At 41.1% G+C, this 23,939-nt stretch overlaps 1 protein-coding gene across 1 annotated transcript; it reads left to right on the plus strand.

The window, feature by feature from the left end:
- The first annotated feature begins 12,847 nt into the window (after positions 1–12,847).
- LOC100136454 (superoxide dismutase 1, soluble) lies at positions 12,848–19,809 on the plus strand. Its single transcript, NM_001123587.1, is given in 4 exon segments — positions 12,848–12,919; positions 16,791–16,957; positions 19,200–19,317; positions 19,483–19,809. Coding segments are annotated over 4 exon segments (465 nt in total). The 3' UTR covers positions 19,591–19,809.
- The last annotated feature ends 4,130 nt before the right edge of the window (positions 19,810–23,939 follow it).

Genomic DNA, 23,939 nt, shown 5'->3' on the forward strand with positions numbered 1-23,939 from the left:
TTCTCTAGAAGGAGCTATATATAACATGTCTTCATTCTCTAGAAGGAGCTATATATAACATGTCATCATTCTCTAGAAGGAGCTATATATAACATGTCTTCATTCTCTAGAAGGAGCTATATATAACATGTCTTCATTCTCTAGTCTAGAAGGAGCTATATATAACATGTCATCATTCTCTAGAAGGAGCTATATATAACATGTCTTCATTCTCTAGTCTAGAAGGAGCTATATATAACATGTCTTCATTCTCTAGAAGGAGCTATATATAACATGTCTTCATTCTCTAGAAGGAGCTATATAAAACATGTCTTCATTCTCTAGTCTAAAAGGAGCTACATATAACATGTCTTCATTCTCTAGAAGGAGCTATATATAACATATCTTCATTCTCTAGTCTAGAAGGAGCTATATATAACATGTCTTCATTCTCTAGAAGGAGCTATATATAACATGTCTTCATTCTCTAGAAGGAGCTATATATAACATGTATTCATTCTCTTGAAGGAGCTATATATAACATGTCTTCATTCTCTAGAAGGAGCTATATATAACATGTCATCATTCTCTAGAAGGAGCTACATATAACATGTCATCATTCTCTAGTCTAGAAGGAGCTATATATAACATGTCTTCATTCTCTAGTCTAGAAGGAGCTATATATAACATGTCTTCATTCTCTAGTCTAGAAGGAGCTATATATAACATGTCATCATTCTCTAGAAGGAGCTATATATAACATGTCTTCATTCTCTAGAAGGAGCTATATATAACATGTCTTCATTCTCTAGAAGGAGCTATATATAACATGTCATCATTCTCTAGAAGGAGCTATATATAACATGTCTTCATTCTCTAGTAGGAGCTATATATAACATGTCTTCATTCTCTAGAAGGAGCTATATATAACATGTCTTCATTCTTTAGTCTAGAAGGAGCTATATATAACATGTCATCATTCTCTAGAAGGAGCTATATATAACATGTCTTCATTCTCTAGTCTAGAAGGAGCTATATATAACATGTCTTCATTCTCTAGAAGGAGCTATATAAAACATGTCTTCATTCTCTAGTCTAAAAGGAGCTACATATAACATGTCTTCATTCTCTAGAAGGAGCTACATATAACATGTCTTCATTCTCTAGTCTAGAAGGAGCTATATATAACATGTCTTCATTCTCTAGAAGGAGCTATATATAACATGTCTTCATTCTCTAGAAGGAGCTATATATAACATGTATTCATTCTCTTGAAGGAACTATATATAACATGTCTTCATTCTCTAGTCTAGAAGGAGCTATATATAACATGTCATCATTCTCTAGTCTAGAAGGAGCTATATATAACATGTCTTCATTCTCTTGAAGGAACTATATATAACATGTCATCATTCTCTTGAAGGAACTATATATAACATGTCTTCATTCTCTAGAAGGAGCTATATATAACATGTCATCATTCTCTAGAAGGAGCTACATATAACATGTCATCATTCTCTAGTCTAGAAGGAGCTATATATAACATGTCTTCATTCTCTAGTCTAGAAGGAGCTATATATAACATGTCTTCATTCTCTAGTCTAGAAGGAGCTATATATAACATGTCATCATTCTCTAGAAGGAGCTATATATAACATGTCTTCATTCTCTAGAAGGAGCTATATATAACATGTCTTCATTCTCTAGAAGGAGCTATATATAACATGTCATCATTCTCTAGAAGGAGCTATATATAACATGTCTTCATTCTCTAGTAGGAGCTATATATAACATGTCTTCATTCTCTAGAAGGAGCTATATATAACATGTCTTCATTCTCTAGTCTAGAAGGAGCTATATATAACATGTCATCATTCTCTAGTCTAGAAGGAGCTATATATAACATGTCTTCATTCTCTTGAAGGAACTATATATAACATGTCATCATTCTCTAGAAGGAGCTACATATAACATGTCATCATTCTCTAGTCTAGAAGGAGCTATATATAACATGTCTTCATTCTCTAGAAGGAGCTATATATAACATGTCATCATTCTCTAGAAGGAGCTACATATAACATGTCATCATTCTCTAGTCTAGAAGGAGCTATATATAACATGTCTTCATTCTCTAGTCTAGAAGGAGCTATATATAACATGTCTTCATTCTCTAGTCTAGAAGGAGCTATATATAACATGTCATCATTCTCTAGAAGGAGCTATATATAACATGTCTTCATTCTCTAGAAGGAGCTATATATAACATGTCTTCATTCTCTAGAAGGAGCTATATATAACATGTCATCATTCTCTAGAAGGAGCTATATATAACATGTCTTCATTCTCTAGAAGGAGCTATATATAACATGTCATCATTCTCTAGAAGGAGCTATATATAACATGTCTTCATTCTCTAGAAGGAGCTATATATAACATGTCTTCATTCTCTAGTCTAGAAGGAGCTATATATAACATGTCATCATTCTCTAGAAGGAGCTATATATAACATGTCTTCATTCTCTAGTCTAGAAGGAGCTATATATAACATGTCTTCATTCTCTAGAAGGAGCTATATATAACATGTCTTCATTCTCTAGAAGGAGCTATATAAAACATGTCTTCATTCTCTAGTCTAAAAGGAGCTACATATAACATGTCTTCATTCTCTAGAAGGAGCTATATATAACATATCTTCATTCTCTAGTCTAGAAGGAGCTATATATAACATGTCTTCATTCTCTAGAAGGAGCTATATATAACATGTCTTCATTCTCTAGAAGGAGCTATATATAACATGTATTCATTCTCTTGAAGGAACTATATATAACATGTCTTCATTCTCTAGAAGGAGCTATATATAACATGTCATCATTCTCTAGAAGGAGCTACATATAACATGTCATCATTCTCTAGTCTAGAAGGAGCTATATATAACATGTCTTCATTCTCTAGTCTAGAAGGAGCTATATATAACATGTCTTCATTCTCTAGTCTAGAAGGAGCTATATATAACATGTCATCATTCTCTAGAAGGAGCTATATATAACATGTCTTCATTCTCTAGAAGGAGCTATATATAACATGTCTTCATTCTCTAGAAGGAGCTATATATAACATGTCATCATTCTCTAGAAGGAGCTATATATAACATGTCTTCATTCTCTAGTAGGAGCTATATATAACATGTCTTCATTCTCTAGAAGGAGCTATATATAACATGTCTTCATTCTTTAGTCTAGAAGGAGCTATATATAACATGTCATCATTCTCTAGAAGGAGCTATATATAACATGTCTTCATTCTCTAGTCTAGAAGGAGCTATATATAACATGTCTTCATTCTCTAGAAGGAGCTATATAAAACATGTCTTCATTCTCTAGTCTAAAAGGAGCTACATATAACATGTCTTCATTCTCTAGAAGGAGCTACATATAACATGTCTTCATTCTCTAGTCTAGAAGGAGCTATATATAACATGTCTTCATTCTCTAGAAGGAGCTATATATAACATGTCTTCATTCTCTAGAAGGAGCTATATATAACATGTATTCATTCTCTTGAAGGAACTATATATAACATGTCTTCATTCTCTAGTCTAGAAGGAGCTATATATAACATGTCATCATTCTCTAGTCTAGAAGGAGCTATATATAACATGTCTTCATTCTCTTGAAGGAACTATATATAACATGTCATCATTCTCTAGAAGGAGCTACATATAACATGTCATCATTCTCTAGTCTAGAAGGAGCTATATATAACATGTCTTCATTCTCTAGAAGGAGCTATATATAACATGTCATCATTCTCTAGAAGGAGCTACATATAACATGTCATCATTCTCTAGTCTAGAAGGAGCTATATATAACATGTCTTCATTCTCTAGTCTAGAAGGAGCTATATATAACATGTCTTCATTCTCTAGTCTAGAAGGAGCTATATATAACATGTCATCATTCTCTAGAAGGAGCTATATATAACATGTCTTCATTCTCTAGAAGGAGCTATATATAACATGTCTTCATTCTCTAGAAGGAGCTATATATAACATGTCATCATTCTCTAGAAGGAGCTATATATAACATGTCTTCATTCTCTAGAAGGAGCTATATATAACATGTCATCATTCTCTAGAAGGAGCTATATATAACATGTCTTCATTCTCTAGAAGGAGCTATATATAACATGTCTTCATTCTCTAGTCTAGAAGGAGCTATATATAACATGTCATCATTCTCTAGAAGGAGCTATATATAACATGTCTTCATTCTCTAGTCTAGAAGGAGCTATATATAACATGTCTTCATTCTCTAGAAGGAGCTATATATAACATGTCTTCATTCTCTAGAAGGAGCTATATAAAACATGTCTTCATTCTCTAGAAGGAGCTATATATAACATGTCATCATTCTCTAGTCTAGAAGGAGCAATATATAACATGTCTTCATTCTCTAGTCTAGAAGGAGCTATATATAACATGTCTTCATTCTCTAGTCTAGAAGGAGCTATATATAACATGTCTTCATTCTCTATTCTAGAAGGAGCTATATATAACATGTCTTCATTCTCTAGAAGGAGCTATATATAACATGTCTTCATTCTCTAGAAGGAGCTATATATAACATGTCTTCATTCTCTAGAAGGAGCTATATATAACATGTCTTCATTCTCTAGTCTAGAAGGAGCTATATATAACATGTCATCATTCTCTAGTCTAGAAGGAGCTATATATAACATGTCTTCATTCTCTAGAAGGAGCTATATATAACATGTCATCATTCTCTAGTCTAGAAGGAGCTATATATAACATGTCATCATTCTCTAGAAGGAGCTATATATAACATGTCATCATTCTCTAGAAGGAGCTATATATAACATGTCATCATTCTCTAGTCTAGAAGGAGCTATATATAACATGTCTTCATTCTCTAGAAGGAGCTATATATAACATGTCATCATTCTCTAGTCTAGAAGGAGCTATATATAACATGTCATCATTCTCTAGAAGGAGCTATATATAACATGTCTTCATTCTCTAGAAGGAGCTATATATAACATGTCTTCATTCTCTAGTCTAGAAGGAGCTATATATAACATGTCTTCATTCTCTAGAAGGAGCTATATATAACATGTCTTCATTCTCTAGTCTAGAAGGAGCTACATATAACATGTCTTCATTCTCTAGAAGGAGCTATATATAACATGTCTTCATTCTCTAGAAGGAGCTATATCTAACATGTCTTCATTCTCTAGAAGGAGCTATATATAACATGTCTTCATTCTCTAGTCTAGAAGGAGCTATATATAACATGTCATTATTCTCTAGTCTAGAAGGAGCTATATATAACATGTCTTAATTCTCTAGTCTAGAAGGAGCTACATATAACATGTCTTCATTCTCTAGAAGGAGCTATATATAACATGTCATTATTCTCTAGTCTAGAAGGAGCTATATATAACATGTCTTCATTCTCTAGAAGGAGCTATATATAACATGTCATCATTCTCCAGTCTAGAAGGAGCTATATATAACATGTCTTCATTCTCTAGAAGGAGCTATATATAACATGTATTCATTCTCTAGAAGGAGCTATATATAACATGTCTTCATTCTCTAGAAGGAGCTATATATAACATGTCTTCATTCTCTAGAAGGAGCTATATATAACATGTCATCATTCTCTAGAAGGAGCTATATATAACATGTCATCATTCTCTAGTCTAGAAGGAGCTATATATAACATGTATTCATTCTCTAGTCTAGAAGGAGCTATATATAACATGTCATTCTCTAGTCTAGAAGGAGCTACATATAACATGTCATCATTCTCTAGTCTAGAAGGAGCTATATATAACATGTCTTCATTCTCTAGTCTAGAAGGAGCTATATATAACATGTCTTCATTCTCTAGAAGGAGCTATATATAACATGTATTCATTCTCTAGAAGGAGCTATATATAACATGTCTTCATTCTCTAGTCTAGAAGGAGCTATATATAACATGTCTTCATTCTCTAGAAGGAGCTATATATAACATGTATTCATTCTCTAGAAGGAGCTATATATAACATGTCTTCATTCTCTAGTCTAGAAGGAGCTATATATAACATGTCTTCATTCTCTAGAAGGAGCTATATATAACATGTCATTATTCTCTACATTGTTTGTCTTCAGGAAGGTAGTGAGTTGCTGCGCAACAGCTTATTCAAACATGTTTGAGAGGAATGGAAGATTCGATATAGGCTGAACATTCTGAGTCAAGGTTTGGCTTTATCAAGAGAGTCTTTATTTTTGCCACTTTTACTGAGTTTGGTACACATCCGGTGGATAGGGAACTGTTTATTATGTTCGACATAGGAGGGCCAAGCACAGGAAGCAGCCCTTTCAGTAGTTTAGTTGGGAATGTGGTCCAGTATGCAGCTTGAAGGTTAAGAGGCCATTACTATTTTCATGAATGTGTCAAGAGATGTAGAACTAAAACACTTGAGTGTCTCCCTTGATCCTAGGTCCTGGCAGAGTTGTGTAGACTCAGGACAACTGAGCATTGGAGAAATACGGAGATTTAAAGAGGAGTCCGTAATTTGCTTTCTAACGATCATGATCTTTTCGTCAAAGAAGTTCATGAATTTATCACTGCTGAAGTGAAAGCCATCCTCTCTTGGGGAATGATGCTTTTTAGTTAGCTTTATGACAGTATCAAAAGTACATTTAATTTAATCCCAGCCCCCGTCCCCACAGGATGCTTTTTGCCCTTTGGTAGGCCTTCATTGTAAATCATTAAAAAAAAATCGGCCCTTGCGCTCCGAGACCTTAGTGCTGCTTTTGACACCATCGATCACCACATTATTTTGGAGAGATTGGAAACCCAAATTGGTCTACACGGACAAGTTTTTGCCTGGTTTAGATCTTATCTGTCGGAAAGATATCAGTTCATGTCTGTGGATGGTTTGTCCCCTGACAAATCAATTGTACGTTTCGGTGTTCCTCAAGGTTCCGTTTTAGGACCACTATTGTTTTCTTTCGCTATATATTCTACCTCTTGGTGATGTCATTCGGAAACACAATGTCAACTTTCACTGCTATGCGGACAGGGTTGGGTAGGTTACTTTCAAATTGTAATCTGTTACAGTTATTAGTTACCTGTCTAAAATTGTAATCAGTAACGTATTCTGATTACATTCAGTTACTTTTAGATTACTTTCCCCTTAAGAGCCATTAGAAGAAGAAAAAAAACAAAAATGTATGTTACCAATTGAACGACATCTATTTCAGGATAAATCAATGTTAAAGTTTACATAGCTGGCCATATATGGATGTTAAATTTTACTTTATGGTTTGGTTATGTAGGCTTCTTCTAACCCATCGCTTTCCACTACATATAATAATATGATTAAATTATATCTTTACATTAAAAACCAAAGTCAATCAGAATTCCAGTCAATCCAATAAATGTTATACCCTTTGATCTTCGAGAATAGGACCTTAAAATATGGAAGTAAATATTAGCCAAATTGTTTTACCTGAGCATAACCCTAAAACTAAGGACTTATTAGCCAGCCCTACTCTGTTGTTTATGATTGTGTTGTCATGGAGGACTAATTGGGCTCATTGATTCGAGTTGAAAAATAAATGCTGTGCTCATGGAATGGCATGCTTTGACCACTACTGAAAAGTGTTATTTACATGTGATAAATGAATGTCATATGCTGCATTTGCTACAGGCCTATTGTTTACCTTTTAGTTGTTGACACTTTGATATCTTGGTAATATGCAGCTGTTTAAAGGGAAAATCAACAAACGAAACGATAACAAAATGGTCGCTCCGCCTCTGTTTTGGTAAAAAGCTGAGGGATGGGCCTGGAGAAGTCTAACCACTCTCAGATTAATAGGCAGAGCTATGGATGCAAGGACTGGTTTAACCATGTTATGAGGCTATACAATGTTTGTTTACATTTACAATGTTTACAAACGTTGGAGTAAAACAACCTTATATTTTGGGTTCTCGTGGAGTGTGACAGTTGGAACTAAGCTCATGGGGCATTTATAAGTTATATTCTTCAGGAATGAATGGATATATATATATATATATATATAATTTATAAGTTCAAAAATAGATGTAGCAACTTCAGATTGCCCCTTTAAGTCTATCCAAAGTGTGTGAGTTTGAACATGTGTTCATTTTTTTTATCATCATGAATTAGATTGAGTAATAAAAGCCCCACTATTATTCCATAGGCTGGGATCCGCACTATGCAGCTGTTACAAGAGCGCATATTCCACTGGCTGTCCACTGGTTTCAAAAACAGTGATTGATAGGCAGCTTAAACTTCTTGAATTCAACCATTATTGGGTTCAAATACACATTTAGATTTGTGCACAGCCATCCACAACAACCACAATCCGTGTCTTCGCTGACATTTTCAACCATTCCATGACCTAGTCTGTAATACCAACATGTTTCAAACAGACCATCATAGTCCCTGTGCCCAAGAAAGCGAAGGTAACTGGCGAAGGTAACCTGCCTAAATGATTACCGCCCAGTACATCACTGGGGCCAAGCTTCCTGCCATCCAGGACCTAAATACTAGTCAGAGGAAGGCCCAAAACAATCCCAAGTCATAGACTGTTCTCTCTGCTACCGCACGGCAAGCGGTACCGGAACGCCAAGTCTAGGACCAAAAGGCTCCTTAACAGCTTCTACCCCCAAGCCATAAGACTGATGAACAATTAATGAAATGGCTACCCGACTATTTACATTGACCCCCCCCCCCCCCCCCTTTGTTTTTAGTAAATATTTTATTAACTCTATTTCTTGAACTGCATTGTTGGTTAAGGGCTTGTCAGTAAGCATTTCACGGTAAGGTCTTCTTCACCTGTTGTATTCGGCGCATGTGACAAATTAAATTTGATTATATTTTTATGGAACGGTCTGCCTATCCATGTGAGAGACGCAGACTCGGTCTTGACATTGAAGTCTTTACTGAAGACTCATCTCTTCAGTAGATTCTATGATTGAGTGTAGTCAGGCTCAGGGTTGCGATGGTGAACGGCAAGGCACTGGAATGACGAACCACCCTTGCTGTCTCTGCCTGGCCGGCTCCCCTCTCTCCACTGGGATTCTCTGCCTCTGACCCTATTACGGGGGCTGAGTCACTGGCTTACTAGTGCTCCTCCATGCCGTCCCTGGGAGGGGTGCGTCACTTGAGTGGGTTGAGTCACAGATGTAATCTTCCTGTCCGGTTTTGCGTGATCTTTCCTGTCCGGTTTAGCATGTAAATCTTGGTGGGGCAAATGTTTTTATATACACTGCTCAAAAAAATAAAGGGAACACTTAAACAACACATCCTAGATCTGAATGAATGAAATAATCTTATTAAATACTTTTTTTCTTTACATAGTTGAATGTGCTGACAACAAAATCACACAAAAATAATCAATGGAAATCCAATTTATCAACCCATGGAGGTCTGGATTTGGAGTCACACTCAAAATTAAAGTGGAAAACCACACTACAGGCTGGTCCAACTTTGATGTAATGTCCTTAAAACAAGTCAAAATGAGGCTCAGTACTGTGTGTGGCCTCCACGTGCCTGTATGACCTCCCTACAACGCCTGGGCATGCTCCTGATGAGGTGGAGGTTGGTCTCCTGAGGGATCTCCTCCCAGACCTTGACTAAAGCATCCGCCAACTCCTGGACAGTCTGTGGTGCAACGTGGCGTTGGTGGATGGAGCGAGACATGATGTCTCAGATGTGCTCAATTGGATTCAGGTCTGGGGAACGGGCGGGCCAGTCCATAGCATCAATGCCTTCCTCTTGCAGGAACTGCTGACACACTCCAGCCACATGAGGTCTAGCATTGTCTTGCATTAGGAGGAACCCAGGGCCAACCGCACCAGCATATGGTCTCACAAGGGGTCTGAGGATCTCATCTCGGTACCTAATGGCAGTCAGGCTACCTCTGGCGAGCACATGGAGGGCTGTGCGGCCCCCCAAAGAAATGCCACCCCACACCATGACTGACCCACCGCCAAACCGGTCATGCTGGAGGATGTTGCAGGCAGCAGAACGTTCTCCACGGCGTCTCCAGACTCTGTCACGTCTGTCATGTGCTCAGTGTGAACCTGCTTTCATCTGTGAAGAGCACAGGGCGCCAGTGGCGAATTTGCCAATCTTGGTGTTCTCTGGCAAATGCCAAACGTCCTGCACGGTGTTGGGCTGTAAGCACAACCCCCACCTGTGGACGTCGGGCCCTCATACCACCCTCATGGAGTCTGTTTCTGACCGTTTGAGCAGACACATGCACATTTGTGGCCTGCTGGAGGTCATTTTGCAGGGCTCTGGCAGTGCTTCTCCTGCTCCTCCTTGCACAAAGGCGGAGGTAGCGGTCCTGCTGCTGGGTTGTTGCCCTCCTACGGCCTCCTCCACGTCTCCTGATGTACTGGCCTGTCTCCTGGTAGCGCCTCCATGCTCTGGACACTACGCTGACAGACACAGCAAACCTTCTTGCCACAGCTCGCGTTGATGTGCCATCCTGGATGATCTGCACTACCTGAGCCACTTGTGTGGGTTGTAGACTCCGTCTCATGCTACCACTAGAGTGAAAGCACCGCCAGCATTCAAAAGTGACCAAAACATCAGCCAGGAAGCATAGGAACTGAGAAGTGGTCTGTGGTCCCCACCTGCAGAACCACTCCTTTATTGGGGGTGTCTTGCTTATTGCCTATAATTTCCACGTGTTGTCTATTCCATTTGCACAACAGCATGTGAAATATTTTGTCAATCAGTGTTGCTTCCTAAGTGGACAGTTTGATTTCACAGAAGTGTGATTGACTTGGAGTTACATTGTGTTGTTTAAGTGTTCCCTTTATTTTTTTGAGCAGTATATGTTTAGATGGATACCAGCAAAGCCACTACACTACACAACACAACACTAAACAATACATTAATTGCACTATAACGTTGACAAACGGTGCCCACAAACTGTTACATAAAGTCCCAACAGCAGAGTCCCAACAGCAGTACCAACCAACACCTTACCACTGCTACACCTGGCTATCAGAGGAGCCTTGTCTGGCAGCCAAACAGGTCATTCAGCCTCATTTTCTGCCTTTAAAAGAAACATAGCTGATATGGCTTACTTGCTTAAAGAAATTTGGTTTCTACTGACGGTTGAGATGTACAAACTATGGCATAAAGGGACGACGAGCGGATAAGAGGCAATCTGTAATTTTGATTAAGACATTAATGAGCTGAGCTAGGATGGACGTAGTGAATTTAACTATTTGTACAGCACTTTTGAAATTTACAGCAACAGAATTCGTAACATTGGCCGTTCTTACAGTATTCTCCCTGTACACCAAGTCAGAACCGTAGGATAAATAAAGGGGGCATATAAATAGATGAAAGCTCTTACAATATTTGATGATGACATTTCTCTAAAACAGGCTATAGGCTACATGGAAAAGGGACCAAATTACTAGGGTGAAGCACATGGGCTACTAACAGCTTACTACACAACATAGTATTACTTTCTTAGCTACAGTATACATATCTCCCTGGCATATTACATAATTTATGCAGCATTTTTGGACTCAACGTGTTCTGCTGTGCGCACTTGAACAGGTGGTGCAGCAGTCCTTCATGGGCAAATTTTGTCATCAAAGTCTAGCATTCTCTGGATTTATGGTGCTTTCAAGACAACTGGGAACCTTGGGAAAAAAAACAACAAGGTAGAATCATGACGTCAGTGATCTTCAGGTCAGAGCCTTAGAAAGAGGCCAGAGTTCCCGACTTGCAATTCTGAGTTGGATGACTGTTCAAAACGTATGTTCCAATCAGAGCTCGTTTTTTGCAGAATTCCCTGTTGTCTTGAACTCACTGAAGTCTGAGATTTCCCTTTTCTGAGTTTCCAGTTGTTTTGAACGCGGCAGAAGTCATGCTGGATTGATAGAGTTGGCCAATGTTGAATGTTTATCCTTTTAAACTTGGAAAAGAGAACCCTTAAACCCAGACTTGGACCACATACCCACTCCACTGAATAGCAGGTTAGTTATTGCTTTGCAATGCTTGCAGTTAGCTACTGATTCTTTCCAAACCACTCATTGTAAAATTTGTGATTTCCAACTTGTTGTGTAATGTTTATGTCCAATGGCCGATGAGCACCGATACATTTTATTTATAATTCATCTTCATTTGACAGGGATTGAAAAGGATTTACCAGTAGATTGTCGACTTAATTCATGATGAAGACTGCTAGCTAAGATTTTGAAAGTATGATCAGTCCAACCAAAGCTACGATAGATATAAAGTGATTTGACAATGTGGCCAATGACCTTAATTAAGGCTTCTTCGATGGGAACTTCTAATGGAACTCTATGGCAGCACCTAAGGGGCTTGAATTCCTGAGAGTTTCCCCGTAGCTTTTGCAGTGAAGTAGTATCCCCATGAGTGACAAAACACTGAGTTAATCACAGCGCAAATAAAGAACATTACCAACCCCTACACTCTGTATTTTCCTGCTGGCTGCCCCACAACCACAAAAAGCACTGAGCTAGGCAAAAACACCTGCATTTTGGAGCTGCCTTTTTCATTTATTTTGCTAAACAAGGTGAGGCTCACCTGCCCTGAATGACAGGTTTATACCACTAGTTTATACTTGACATTCCCCAGAGTTATATATCCTTCAAAACTTCCTTCAAAACTTTATTTAAACAAGCCTATAAACAAGTTGTTCTCATTAGCCAATCACATCTCTGCTCACCCATCTCCTCGCCCCTGATTGGACGAAAGAAACCGGATTTCTAGCTTGTAGAAACGTTATATTCGGACTACAGATCTTTAGTTCAGACTTGTAGGACGTGTAGAGATGGCACTGAAGGCTGTTTGCGTGCTAAAAGGAACCGGTGAAGTTACCGGGACCGTATTCTTTGAGCAGGAGGTAAATAAAAATATATATTTCGTTTATAAGGGAAATACATACATGCACTTTGAGACGCAGTCTGTGTCGATGGGGGGCCTCGTTCAACTAGCTAATGTTAGCTATCTTAGCTAACTAACGTTATTTGTCAAAATTGCAGATAAACTTGTGCAACTGTTTTTAGTTGATTAGATCACTAGCTAATTGTTTGTTTTTTTGGTCTGACGATGTTTTAACGCTAACTAGCTAGCTTTGTGTCTGCCTAAACGCCAGTTTCATTCAAAGTTCTGTCGTGTAAACCGTTTATTTGCTAGCCTGCTGCCGTTAGCCACTGTAGCCATAGCATGTGTGACAGCCGTTTGATTACCTGTCGTCTCGTAACCTGTAGTTGCACTTTGAAACCCTCGTTGTAAATGATAAACTCAATGTAGCTAGATATCGTAGCCGTAGCTAATATTCTGTAAGCAGCAGGGTGGAGGGGATTTATATGCGTTAAATGCTAGCTAGTTCTGCCTGTTAAACACTTAAAAAATGAACTAAACCTTAGCTAGCTGACGTTACGAAAACCCCAAATGCAAACTACACACGTTACTGTAACTACTAACACACGGCGTGTAACAGATTAATAAAGGGCGACTTTTTTTTTTTTTTTGCTGAGTCATTCTATCCTGTGCGCCAGTCCGTTTCTGCTTTCATGCCAACAGAGAGGACATGTAGATATGGGACCAGCCTACAGTTATTCTGCCTTGTCCCCCCCCCCCCTCATTTCCCTTGAACCTGGTCTGGTGTGTTAATATGTTATGCCAACAGAGGACATATAGATATGGGTCCAGCCTAGAGTCATTCTGCCTTGTCCCCCCCCCCTCATTTCACTTGAACCTGGTCTGGTGTGTTAATATGTCATGCCAACAGAGAGGACATGTATATATGGGACCAGCCTAGAGTCATTCTGCCTTGTCCCCCCCCCCCTCATTTCCCTTGAACCTAGTCTGGTGTGTTAATATGTTATGCCAACAGAGAGGACATATAGATATGGGACCAGACTAGAGTCATTCTGCCTTGTCCCACCCCTCATTTCCCTTGAACCTGGTCTGGTGTGTTAATATGTTATGCCAACAGAGAGGACATATAGATATGGGACCAGCCTACAGTCATTCTGCCTTGTCCCCCCCCCCTTCATTTCCCTTGAACCTGGTCTGGTGTGTTAATGTTATGCCAACAGAGAGGACATATAGATATGGGACCAGCCTACAGTCATTCTGCCTTGTCGTCCCCCCCCTCCCCCTCATTTCCCTTGAACCTGGTCTGGTGTGTTAATCTGTCAGGCCAAATTTGCTCTAAGAAGGCGTGTGGTCGTTGAGGCCACCAAAACTAGCGGTAACTGTTGTAGCTAGCTAGTTGATCCCTCAACATTTCAAGTGTCCAAAAACAGCTAGCTACATTTGTTGTTGGTGCTATGCTAGCCCGAGTGTGTGTGGTTTGTGGTTGGTGCTATGCTAGCCCGAGTCTGTGGTTGGTGCTATGCTAGCCCGAGTGTGTGGTTGGTGCTATGCTAGCCCGAGTGTGTGGTTGGTGCTATGCTAGCCCGAGTGTGTGGTTGGTGCTATGCTAGCCCGAGTGTGTGGTTGGTGCCATGCTAGCCCGAGTGTGTGGTTGGTGCTATGCTAGCCCGAGTGTGTGGTTGGTGCCATGCTAGCCCGAGTCTGTGGTTGGTGCTATGCTAGCCCGAGTGTGTGGTTGGTGCTATGCTAGCCCGAGTGTGTGGTTGGTGCTATGCTAGCCCGAGTGTGTGGTTGGTGCCATGCTAGCCCGAGTGTGTGTGGTTTGTGCTATGCTAGCCCGAGTGTGTGTGTTGGTGCTATGCTAGCCCGAGTGTGTGTGGTTGGTGCTATGCTAGCCCGAGTGTGTGTGGTTGGTGCTATGCTAGCCCGAGTGTGTGTGGTTGGTGCTATGCTAGCCCGAGTGTGTGTGGTTGGTGCTATGCTAGCCCGAGTGTGTGTGGTTGGTGCTATGCTAGCCCGAGTGTGTGGTTGGTGCTATGCTAGCCCGAGTGTGTGGTTGGTGCTATGCTAGCCCGAGTGTGTGGTTGGTGCTATGCTAGCCCGAGTGTGTGGTTGGTGCCATGCTAGCCCGAGTGTGTGGTTGGTGCTATGCTAGCCCGAGTGTGTGTGTGGTTGGTGCCATGCTAGCCCGAGTGTGTGTGGGGTTGGTGCCATGCTAGCCCGAGTGTGTGTGGGGTTGGTGCCAAACACTGATACTTAGGGTGCGCTCGTAAATTCACTTTTTTGCTATGAACTGTGACTTCAGAGCACTCTCGTTTGACTGCAAGATTGCAGAATGACTGATTTAATTAACGAAAGCTCAACACCTGTTGAATATGGCCGGTGTCGGCAAAAAAAAGCGAATTTAAATTATTGCCACCAACAGTCTAGATAACATGACAACAGCCTAACCAGCTCTGCTGGGACGAGTCAGTTGGTCAGTGAGGTGATTTGTGTCTGGAAGTAACTAGCCAACGTTAGTTTGGGTGCTTGACTGTCGTTGTGTGGTCAGAGCGCATCATCGACCAGAGCTTCCAGTGGTGCGCTCCAGAATGAATTTAGGAGCACCCTTAAATAGAGATTATAAACTGGCTGGTTCGGGGCTGGCTGGTTCGGGGCTGGCTGGTTCGCAGCCGTGGTATATCAGACATATACCATGGGTATGACAACATGTATTTATACTGTTCATAATTACATTGTTCAGTATAGATGTTTTCTTTCTTTATCTAGCTAGCCAACATGGTCATGCTTCTCCTATTCATCTCTGATAAGATAAGCATGTTTGTGTACCACTATCTAGCTATACACCAGCACTGGTACCAGGCATTATTAGCTCGCGAGCTACGTTTGCTCTGACTCGTAGTACATTCAGCAAGCTAGATAGCCAGCTAACTAGTGATTTTTTTTTTTAGCATTAGGAGCTTACACATTTTATTATTTTAGTAACACCTTGCAAAGGAAAGAAACTAGCAGACAGTAAGATGCGCAAACTAATGGTGTATAAAACGCTTGTGGAGAGCAGCATGTCACCAAGCCGGTCAAACCATGCTGAGTGAGCAACAAAGTCCCACTGACTCTGTAGTTGAGCCAACTGCTCTCTCTCCCTTAGGGCCAGGCGCGCACCGAGAGACTGAAAAACAGCTTCTATCTCAAGGCCATCAGACTGTTAAACAGCCTTCGCTAACATCGAGTGGCTGCTGCCAACATACTGACTCATCTCTAGCCACTTTAATAATGGAAAAATTGATGTAATAAATGTATCACCAGTCACTTTAAACAATGCCACTTTATATAATGTTTACATACTCTACACTACTCATCTCATATGTATATACTGTCCTCTATACCATCTACTGCATCTTGCCTATGTCGTTCGGCCATCACCCATTCATATATTTTTATGTACATATTCTTATTCATTCCTTTACACGTGTGTGTGTGTGTGTGTGTATAAGATAGTTGTTGTGAAATTGTTAGGTTAGATATTACTGCATGTGTGGAACTAGAAGCACAAGCATTTCGCTACACTCGCATTAACACCTGCTAACCATGTGTATGTGACAATATGATTTGAGGCAGGGCATGGTGTGGTTAGTGGCAGGAGGGGGAGATGGACGACTCAAGTAGCAAATGGCATAATCTATAAAAACGTACATTTCACACGCTGGAGGTGCATATCACATTTTCCACAAACCAAACATTGAATTACCGTTATAGAAGGTAAAGTGAACTCAAATCGGTCCGTGTGTCAACACTGGTGTATGGTTATATAGTAAAATATGGTGTACCGCCCAGCCCTAGGGTGTGTGTGTGTGTGTGTGTGTATAGGCCTGTAACTTGTCTGTCTGTAGGGTGACGGTGCTCCAGTGAAGCTGACGGGAGAGATCGCAGGTCTGACCCCGGGGGAACATGGCTTCCACGTCCATGCCTTTGGAGACAACACCAACGGCTGTATGAGTGCCGGACCCCACTTCAACCCCCACAACCATACCCACGGAGGACCCACTGACACTGTCCGGTTAGTCTGGCCTCATGACTGAAGGAGTTGGGCCCGCTAGACCAGGAGTTTTGCAAACCTCTCCTCGGATATTCCCAGCTGTTTTCGTGTACATAATTCAGGGAGACGACACAATTGTGAAACGTCTGTATGGTCCTAGATGGCCACACTAGTAAGGATTTAGTGGTGCAGCTGTTTATACTGTTCAACAGACAGTTATACAAAGACCTAATAGTTATCTAGTTAATGTAATGAATCATAGCATGTGTAACTTGTCAGTCTTTTTATTATCTTCTAATAGTCTATAGGACAGACTCACTGTCTGTGGGAGAATCTCTCCATTGCCTTGACTCCTCACGTCCTCTCCTCCCCTCAAAACCATTAATGTTCTGACCTCATCCAACGTGTTTTGAGGGATTTAGTGATGGGTGTGACTCGATAGTTAAATATCTGGATATTATTTGACACTATTGTTGGGACTATATCACAATTGTATTTTTGCTCTAGTTGGCTGTACTCAAACCAAAATTCCAGTCTTTTTTTTTCCCCCCCTTTATAGCTTGTTCTGTTTTTATAAGGGAGTTAATTTGTTGTTTATTACCGTGATTGATCAACACTTGTTCTCCTGGCTCGCTTGTCCGTCTGCAGCAGAACAGATGCTCAGCAATATGTTACATTGAATCGTAATACATATAGAATGGTGAGAATCGAATCCATATTGTATCGGCTTCTAAATTATGATGATAATATTGTATCGTGAGGTCCCTGGCCATTCATAGGAATCAAATAAACGCAATTGTGATTCTCACTCTGATTCTATGCTTCTCGCGTCACATGTAGGCTTCAGCAACTGTCCTTATGTTGTCTGCGTGTTGGCTTGAAGCTCAGTGATTGGCTCTCGGGGCCTGATCCTCATAAATACCAATAACATTCCGAAAGTATTTAGACCCCTTGACTTTTCCCACATTTTGTTACGTTACAGCCTTATTCTAAAATTGATTATAATATAAGTATATAATTGGACATGATTTGGAAAGGCACACACCAGTTTATATAAAGGTCCCACAGTTGACAGTGCATCTCAGAGCAAAAACCAAGCCGTGAGGTCGAAGGAATTGTCCGTAGGGCGCCAAGACAAGATTGTGTCGAGGCACAGATCTGGGGGAAGGGTACCAAAACATGTCTGAAGCATTGAAAGTCCCCAAGAACAGAGTTGGGAGGCCCGTCTCCCCCGATTGCTTAGTTTGTCTGGCAGGCCAGGTCTAGGAAGAGTTTTGGTGGTTCCAAACTAATTCCATGTAAGAATGATGGAGGCCACTGTTCTTGGACCTTCAAAGCTACATTTTTTTACATTTTACATTTTAGTCATTTAGCAGACGCTCTTATCCAGAGCGAGTTACAGTAGTGAATGCATACATTTCATACAATTTCATACATTTTTTTTTTTTTTTTCCCCCTGTGCTGGCCCCCCGTGGGAATCGAACCCACAACCCTGGTGTTGCAAACACCATGCTCTACCAACTGAGCTACAGGGAAGGCTACAGATGTTTCATGGCTTGGTTTATGCTTTGACATGCACTGTCAACTGTGGGACCTTTTATAGACAGGTGTGTGCCTTTCCAAATCATGTCCAATCAATTGAATTGACCACAGGTGGACTCCAGTCAAGTTGTAGAAACATCTCAAGGATGATCAATGGAAACAGGATGCACCTGAGCTCAATTTTGAGTCTCATAGCGAAGGGTCTGAATACGTAAGGTGTTTCTGTTTTTTTTCCCCCAAAATGTCTCAACCTGTTTTAGCTTTGTCATTGTGTGTATAAATTAAATTTCGTTTTTTTAGAATAAGGTTGAACGTACAAAATGTGGGAAAAGTCAAGGCGTCTGAATGCGCCGTAGGCCATCAACGAATCATACGGTCTGAACTAAGACTGTGATATGACGTTGCTACGAGCAACCGGATCAGCCGCAGATTAAAAAAACAAAACATTCAGAACACAACTTCACATTCTTAGTTGTCGGGAAGTCTGCTGGAATTTTCTGTTTACGTCGCTTACTCTACCTGTTTTTAAATGCTATGTTGACTCTTATTGAGTAGATCTGTGATGGAATCACATGCAACAATAGTGGTTTTGGGAAATGTCAACCACCTGCTCTTGGCTCTCATTGTTTTTGCTACAGTGTGCACTCTTTAGGGGGGAGGGGGGAACTATTTTTAAAGCTGTACCCTTTCCTCTGACATCATATCCTGTCTGTGTTGCTAGGCACGTAGGGGACCTTGGCAACGTGACTGCAGCAGCTGACAGTGTGGCTAAGATCAACATTCAGGATGAGATACTGTCTCTCGCTGGACCCCACTCTATCATCGGCAGGACCATGGTGGTAAGACCCTGTTTTCAAGTGTCTATCTGACCTACTTTTTGAGCAGCATTTTATTCCTAATGAACACAACCACACTTAAGTTTTCTCTACATAAACACGACCCTGTTTGCTCTCTCTGTCCTCGCTCTCTTTTTGCGTCCCTCCTCCCCCCATTTTTATCATTAGATCCATGAGAAGGCTGATGATCTGGGAAAAGGAGACAACGAGGAGAGTCGGAAGACTGGCAACGCTGGCAGTCGCCTGGCCTGTGGAGTTATTGGCATTGCCCAATAAACACACACACACACACACACACACCCTTACTGGGAGCCCTAGAACACACTAGCCACTGCTTAAAGACCACCGTAGCTACCCCCGAACTCTACCTAGACCTTTATGGCACCTCATCTGACAGAACTGTGTCCCAAATGACCCCTAGTGTTTATATAGTGCACTACATTTGAACAGGGCCTGTAGGACTCTGATCAAGACTAGTGCACTATATTATATGGGTTAGGGTGCCATATGGGACAGAGACCCTGGCTTCTGAGGGCTTTGACTCGGACACACAGCCCAGGACGTTGAGGTTGCAGCGGTGACCCAAATGACTCCCTATTTAGACCAGAGCCCTACGATGCAGCGGCTAAGGGTTGTTTTTGGGGTTTGGTTTCTAATGACCACAGAATATAAAGCGCTTATTTAAAAGTTGACTATCAACCGGTATATCTGTTGGTCCTGCTAAGACTGTTGTTGCTTCCTGTCTATGTGATTCATATTATTCTGTTGTACGCTGTCCCAAAAGCTAGTACAGAAGCGGTGAACATGTTATATATTTGTAAGTTGGAAATGGCACCCTAAACCCTCTGTGTAGTGCAACATTTTTTTTGATCAGGTGCAATTTTGAACACATCCGTTTTATGTTCACTTTGCGTACCAAGCTGCCCAATAAAGAACTATGGTGTTACTTGATTGTGTTTATGTTGCTGGTGTTCCTATGGTCCTCATTGTGGCTTCTGAATTACATTTTAGTCATTTAGCAGACGCTCTTATCCAGAGCGACTTACAGTAGTGAATGCATACATTTCATACATTCTTTTTCTCCGTACTGGTCCCCCGTGGGAATCGAACCCACAACCCTGGCGTTGCAAACACCATGCTCTACCAACTGAGCCACACGGGAATCCCAGTCTCGTCACGTCCAGTGGAGGATATTCGGAAGGAAGTTAACGTGTTAACAGGATGGTTGGAGTTGAGGGCTACAGCTGTAGGCAGGGAGGATTTTTAGAAATGTAGAATTATTTTTTGGTTCTTTCTGTAGCATCCAGAGTAAAGGGTTAGTGCCAGTTTTTGAATAGAACAAACTAGACAAATATTTGTTGACTCAAAAGTGAAAGGTTGTGTACCAACTATCTCTGCAGTCATGAGTGTTGTTGACCGCTGTGTTACTGCACACACACACACACACACACACACACACACACACACACACACACACACACACACACACAGGCCACTGACTGTCGGACTCTTGTAGTACATTGAGGAAAGATTGCTCTTGTCATGTTTTTGTGGTGCCACTAGATGGTGCCATCGTCCTGTCTGTTCCAGTCACAGGGAATGGTTGATGACGGGGAGGAAGAGGTGAAGCCGGAGGGATAACTCAGCCTTGTCTCGTAACAGGTGGCGTTGATAAAATGCTCCCCCATGCGAGGCCTTTTTATAATGTAGATCAAATGAGTGTCGAATTTAGTCAACGACAACAAAATAGAATGACTTTTGATCAAAAATAAGTTTCGTACTGCTATAAGTAGGAAAAGTTGGCAACTTGGAGAGGAAAAACACCACCTGTGTTCCTGTTCACACGTTGGGCTGTGGCGGTCAGGACTTCCTCCTTCAGCTGGTGATTTATTAACCAAATAACTGGTCAGTCTCATGGTAATTGACTGTTAACATAAAGACATTTAGTATCTCCTGTCTTCCATACAGCCTACAATCCACTAATGCTGAACTTTGGAACATCTAAATATTTAAAAAGTCTAATAAATGCATTTTATATAGCCTACACCTTGACAATAAATCTTATTTTAGATGGGTCTAAAGAAACATGAAAATATTTATTTCAGAAGAACTGAAGTGTACACTTGAGTTGTCTATGTTAGGCTCTGATGCAGGCAAGAAGAGTTGGCTTAACGAACAGCAAAAGCACTAGCCTATGTCAATCTACTATAGTACAAAAGTTGACCTATTCTATTGGTTAACTTGTCCTTCTGTGCAACAAAATATATATTACAAACATACTCTGGGACAGTTGTGGGATGTGATAGATCCCAAATTAATACAACCACCCATTAAAAAAAAAAGCAATGAGGCTGATCCAACAGATCAGAACGTTCAGCTTAAAAATTTTATAAAATAGAGTAGGCCTAGTTTATAGAAAGCTGATGGGATCCTCCTCTTTTTAATAGAGGCCATCACTCTATTTTCTCCCGCAATTGCATAGCCTATAGAAATGTTTAGCAACATGAGATCATGGTCTCATGAATTGTTAGATTTTTTAAAAACACATTTGCATTGATGTCAGAGTGATTAGAGGGACAATCGAGTGCTGAGTACCAGGCAGTTAGCAAGTTTGGTAGGTTACTAATGACCAGCAGCAGAATCAGAGCTTGGAGAAGACTAGTTACCGTGACTAAACAGTCACGTGGAATTTGACCGCCGGTGTGATGTTTTGATAAATATTAATCTCTCGGACAAGGGGACTTTTAGCAATATATTCGGCTCACAGATTCGAAAAATGCTAATTAGCATCAAGGTAGGCTCCTGCATGTCGTTTCTAGCTGACACCTTTGCTAACAGGTATTGTGGCAATTTATAACATGCACAAGACAGTTCCAGTTCTGTTAGCCTTTAGCCGCACCCTTATCCTACTCCTCCTCTGTTCCTCTGGTGATGTAGAGGTTAATCCAGGTCCTGCAGTGCCTAGTTCCACTCCTATTCCCCAGGTGCTCTCATTTGTTGACTTCTATAACTGTAAAAGCCTTGGTTTCATGCACGTTAACATTAGAAGCCTCCTCCCTAAGTTTGTTTTACTCACTGCTTTAGCACACTGCCAACCCGGATGTCCTAGCCGTGTCTGAATCCTGGCTTAGGAAGGCCACCAAAAACCCTGAAATTTCCATCCCTAACTACATCTTCCGACAAGATAGGACTGCCAAAGGGGGCGGTGTTGCAATTTACTGCAGAGATAGCCTGCAGAGTTCTGTCTTACTATCCAGGTCTATATCCAAACAATTCGAGCTTCTACTTCTAAAAATCCACCTTTCCAGAAACAAGTCTCTCACCGTTGCCTCTTGTTATAGACCCCCCTCTGCTCCCAGCTGTGCCCTGGACACCAGATGTTAACTGATTGCCCCCCATCTATCTTCAGAGCTCGTGCTGCTAGGTGACCTAAACTGGGACATGCTTAACACCCCAGCCATCCTACAATCTAAACTTGATGCCCTTAATCTCACACAAATTATCAATGAACCCACCAGGTACAACCCCAAATCCGTAAACACGGGCACCCTCATAGATATCATCCTAACTAACTCGCCCTCCAAATATACCTCTGCTGTTTTCAACCAAGATCTCAGTGATCACTGCCTCATTGCCTGCATCCGTAATGGGTCTGCGACCAAACGACCACCCCTCATCACTGTCAAACGCTCCCTAAAACACTTCAGCAAGCAGGCCTTTCTAATCGACCTGGCCCGGGTATCCTGGAAGGATACTGACCTCATCCCGTCAGTAGAGGATGCCTGGTTATTCTTTAAAAGTGCCTTCCTCACCATCTCAAATAAGCATGCCCCATTCAAAAAATGTAGAACCAGGAACAGATATAGCCTGTGGTTCACTCCAGACCTGACTGCCCATGATCAGCTCAAAAACATCCTGTGGCGTTCTGCATTAGCATCGAATAGTCCCCGTGATATGCAACTTTTTAGGGAAGTTAGGAACCAATATATACAGGCAGTTAGGAAAGCTAAGGCTAGCTTTTTCAAGCAGAAATTTTCATCCTGTAGCACAAACTCAAAAAAGTTCTCGGACACTGTAAAGTACATGGAAAATAAGAGCACCTCCTCCCTAGCTGCCCACTGCACTGAGGCTAGGAAACACTGTCACCACCGATAAATCCACTATAATTGAGAATTTCAATAAGCATTTTTCTATGGCTGGCCATGCTTTCCACCTGGCTACCCCTACCCCAATCAACAGCCCTGCACCCCCCACAGCAACTCGCCCAAGTTTCCCCCATTTCTCCTTCACCCAAATCCAGATAGCTGATGTTCTGAAAAGAGCTGCAAAATCTGGACCCCTACAAATCAGCTGGGCTTGACAATCTGGAGCCTCCCTTTCTAAAATGATCTGCCGAAATAGTTGCAACCCCTATTACTAGCCTGTTCAACCTCTCTTTCGTATCGTCTGAGATTCCCAAAGATTGGAAAGCTGCTGCGGTCATCCCCCTCTTCAAAGGGGGAGACACTCTAGACCCAAACTGCTAAGGTCTTCGAAAGCCAAGTTAACAAACAGATTACCGACCATTTCGTATCCCACCGCACCTTCTCCGCTATGCAATCTGGTTTCAGAGCTGGTCATGGGTG

The sequence above is a fragment of the Salmo salar genome, chromosome ssa11 (genome assembly GCF_905237065.1).
Source record: "Salmo salar chromosome ssa11, Ssal_v3.1, whole genome shotgun sequence".
Classification (NCBI taxonomy): Eukaryota; Metazoa; Chordata; class Actinopteri; order Salmoniformes; family Salmonidae; genus Salmo; species Salmo salar.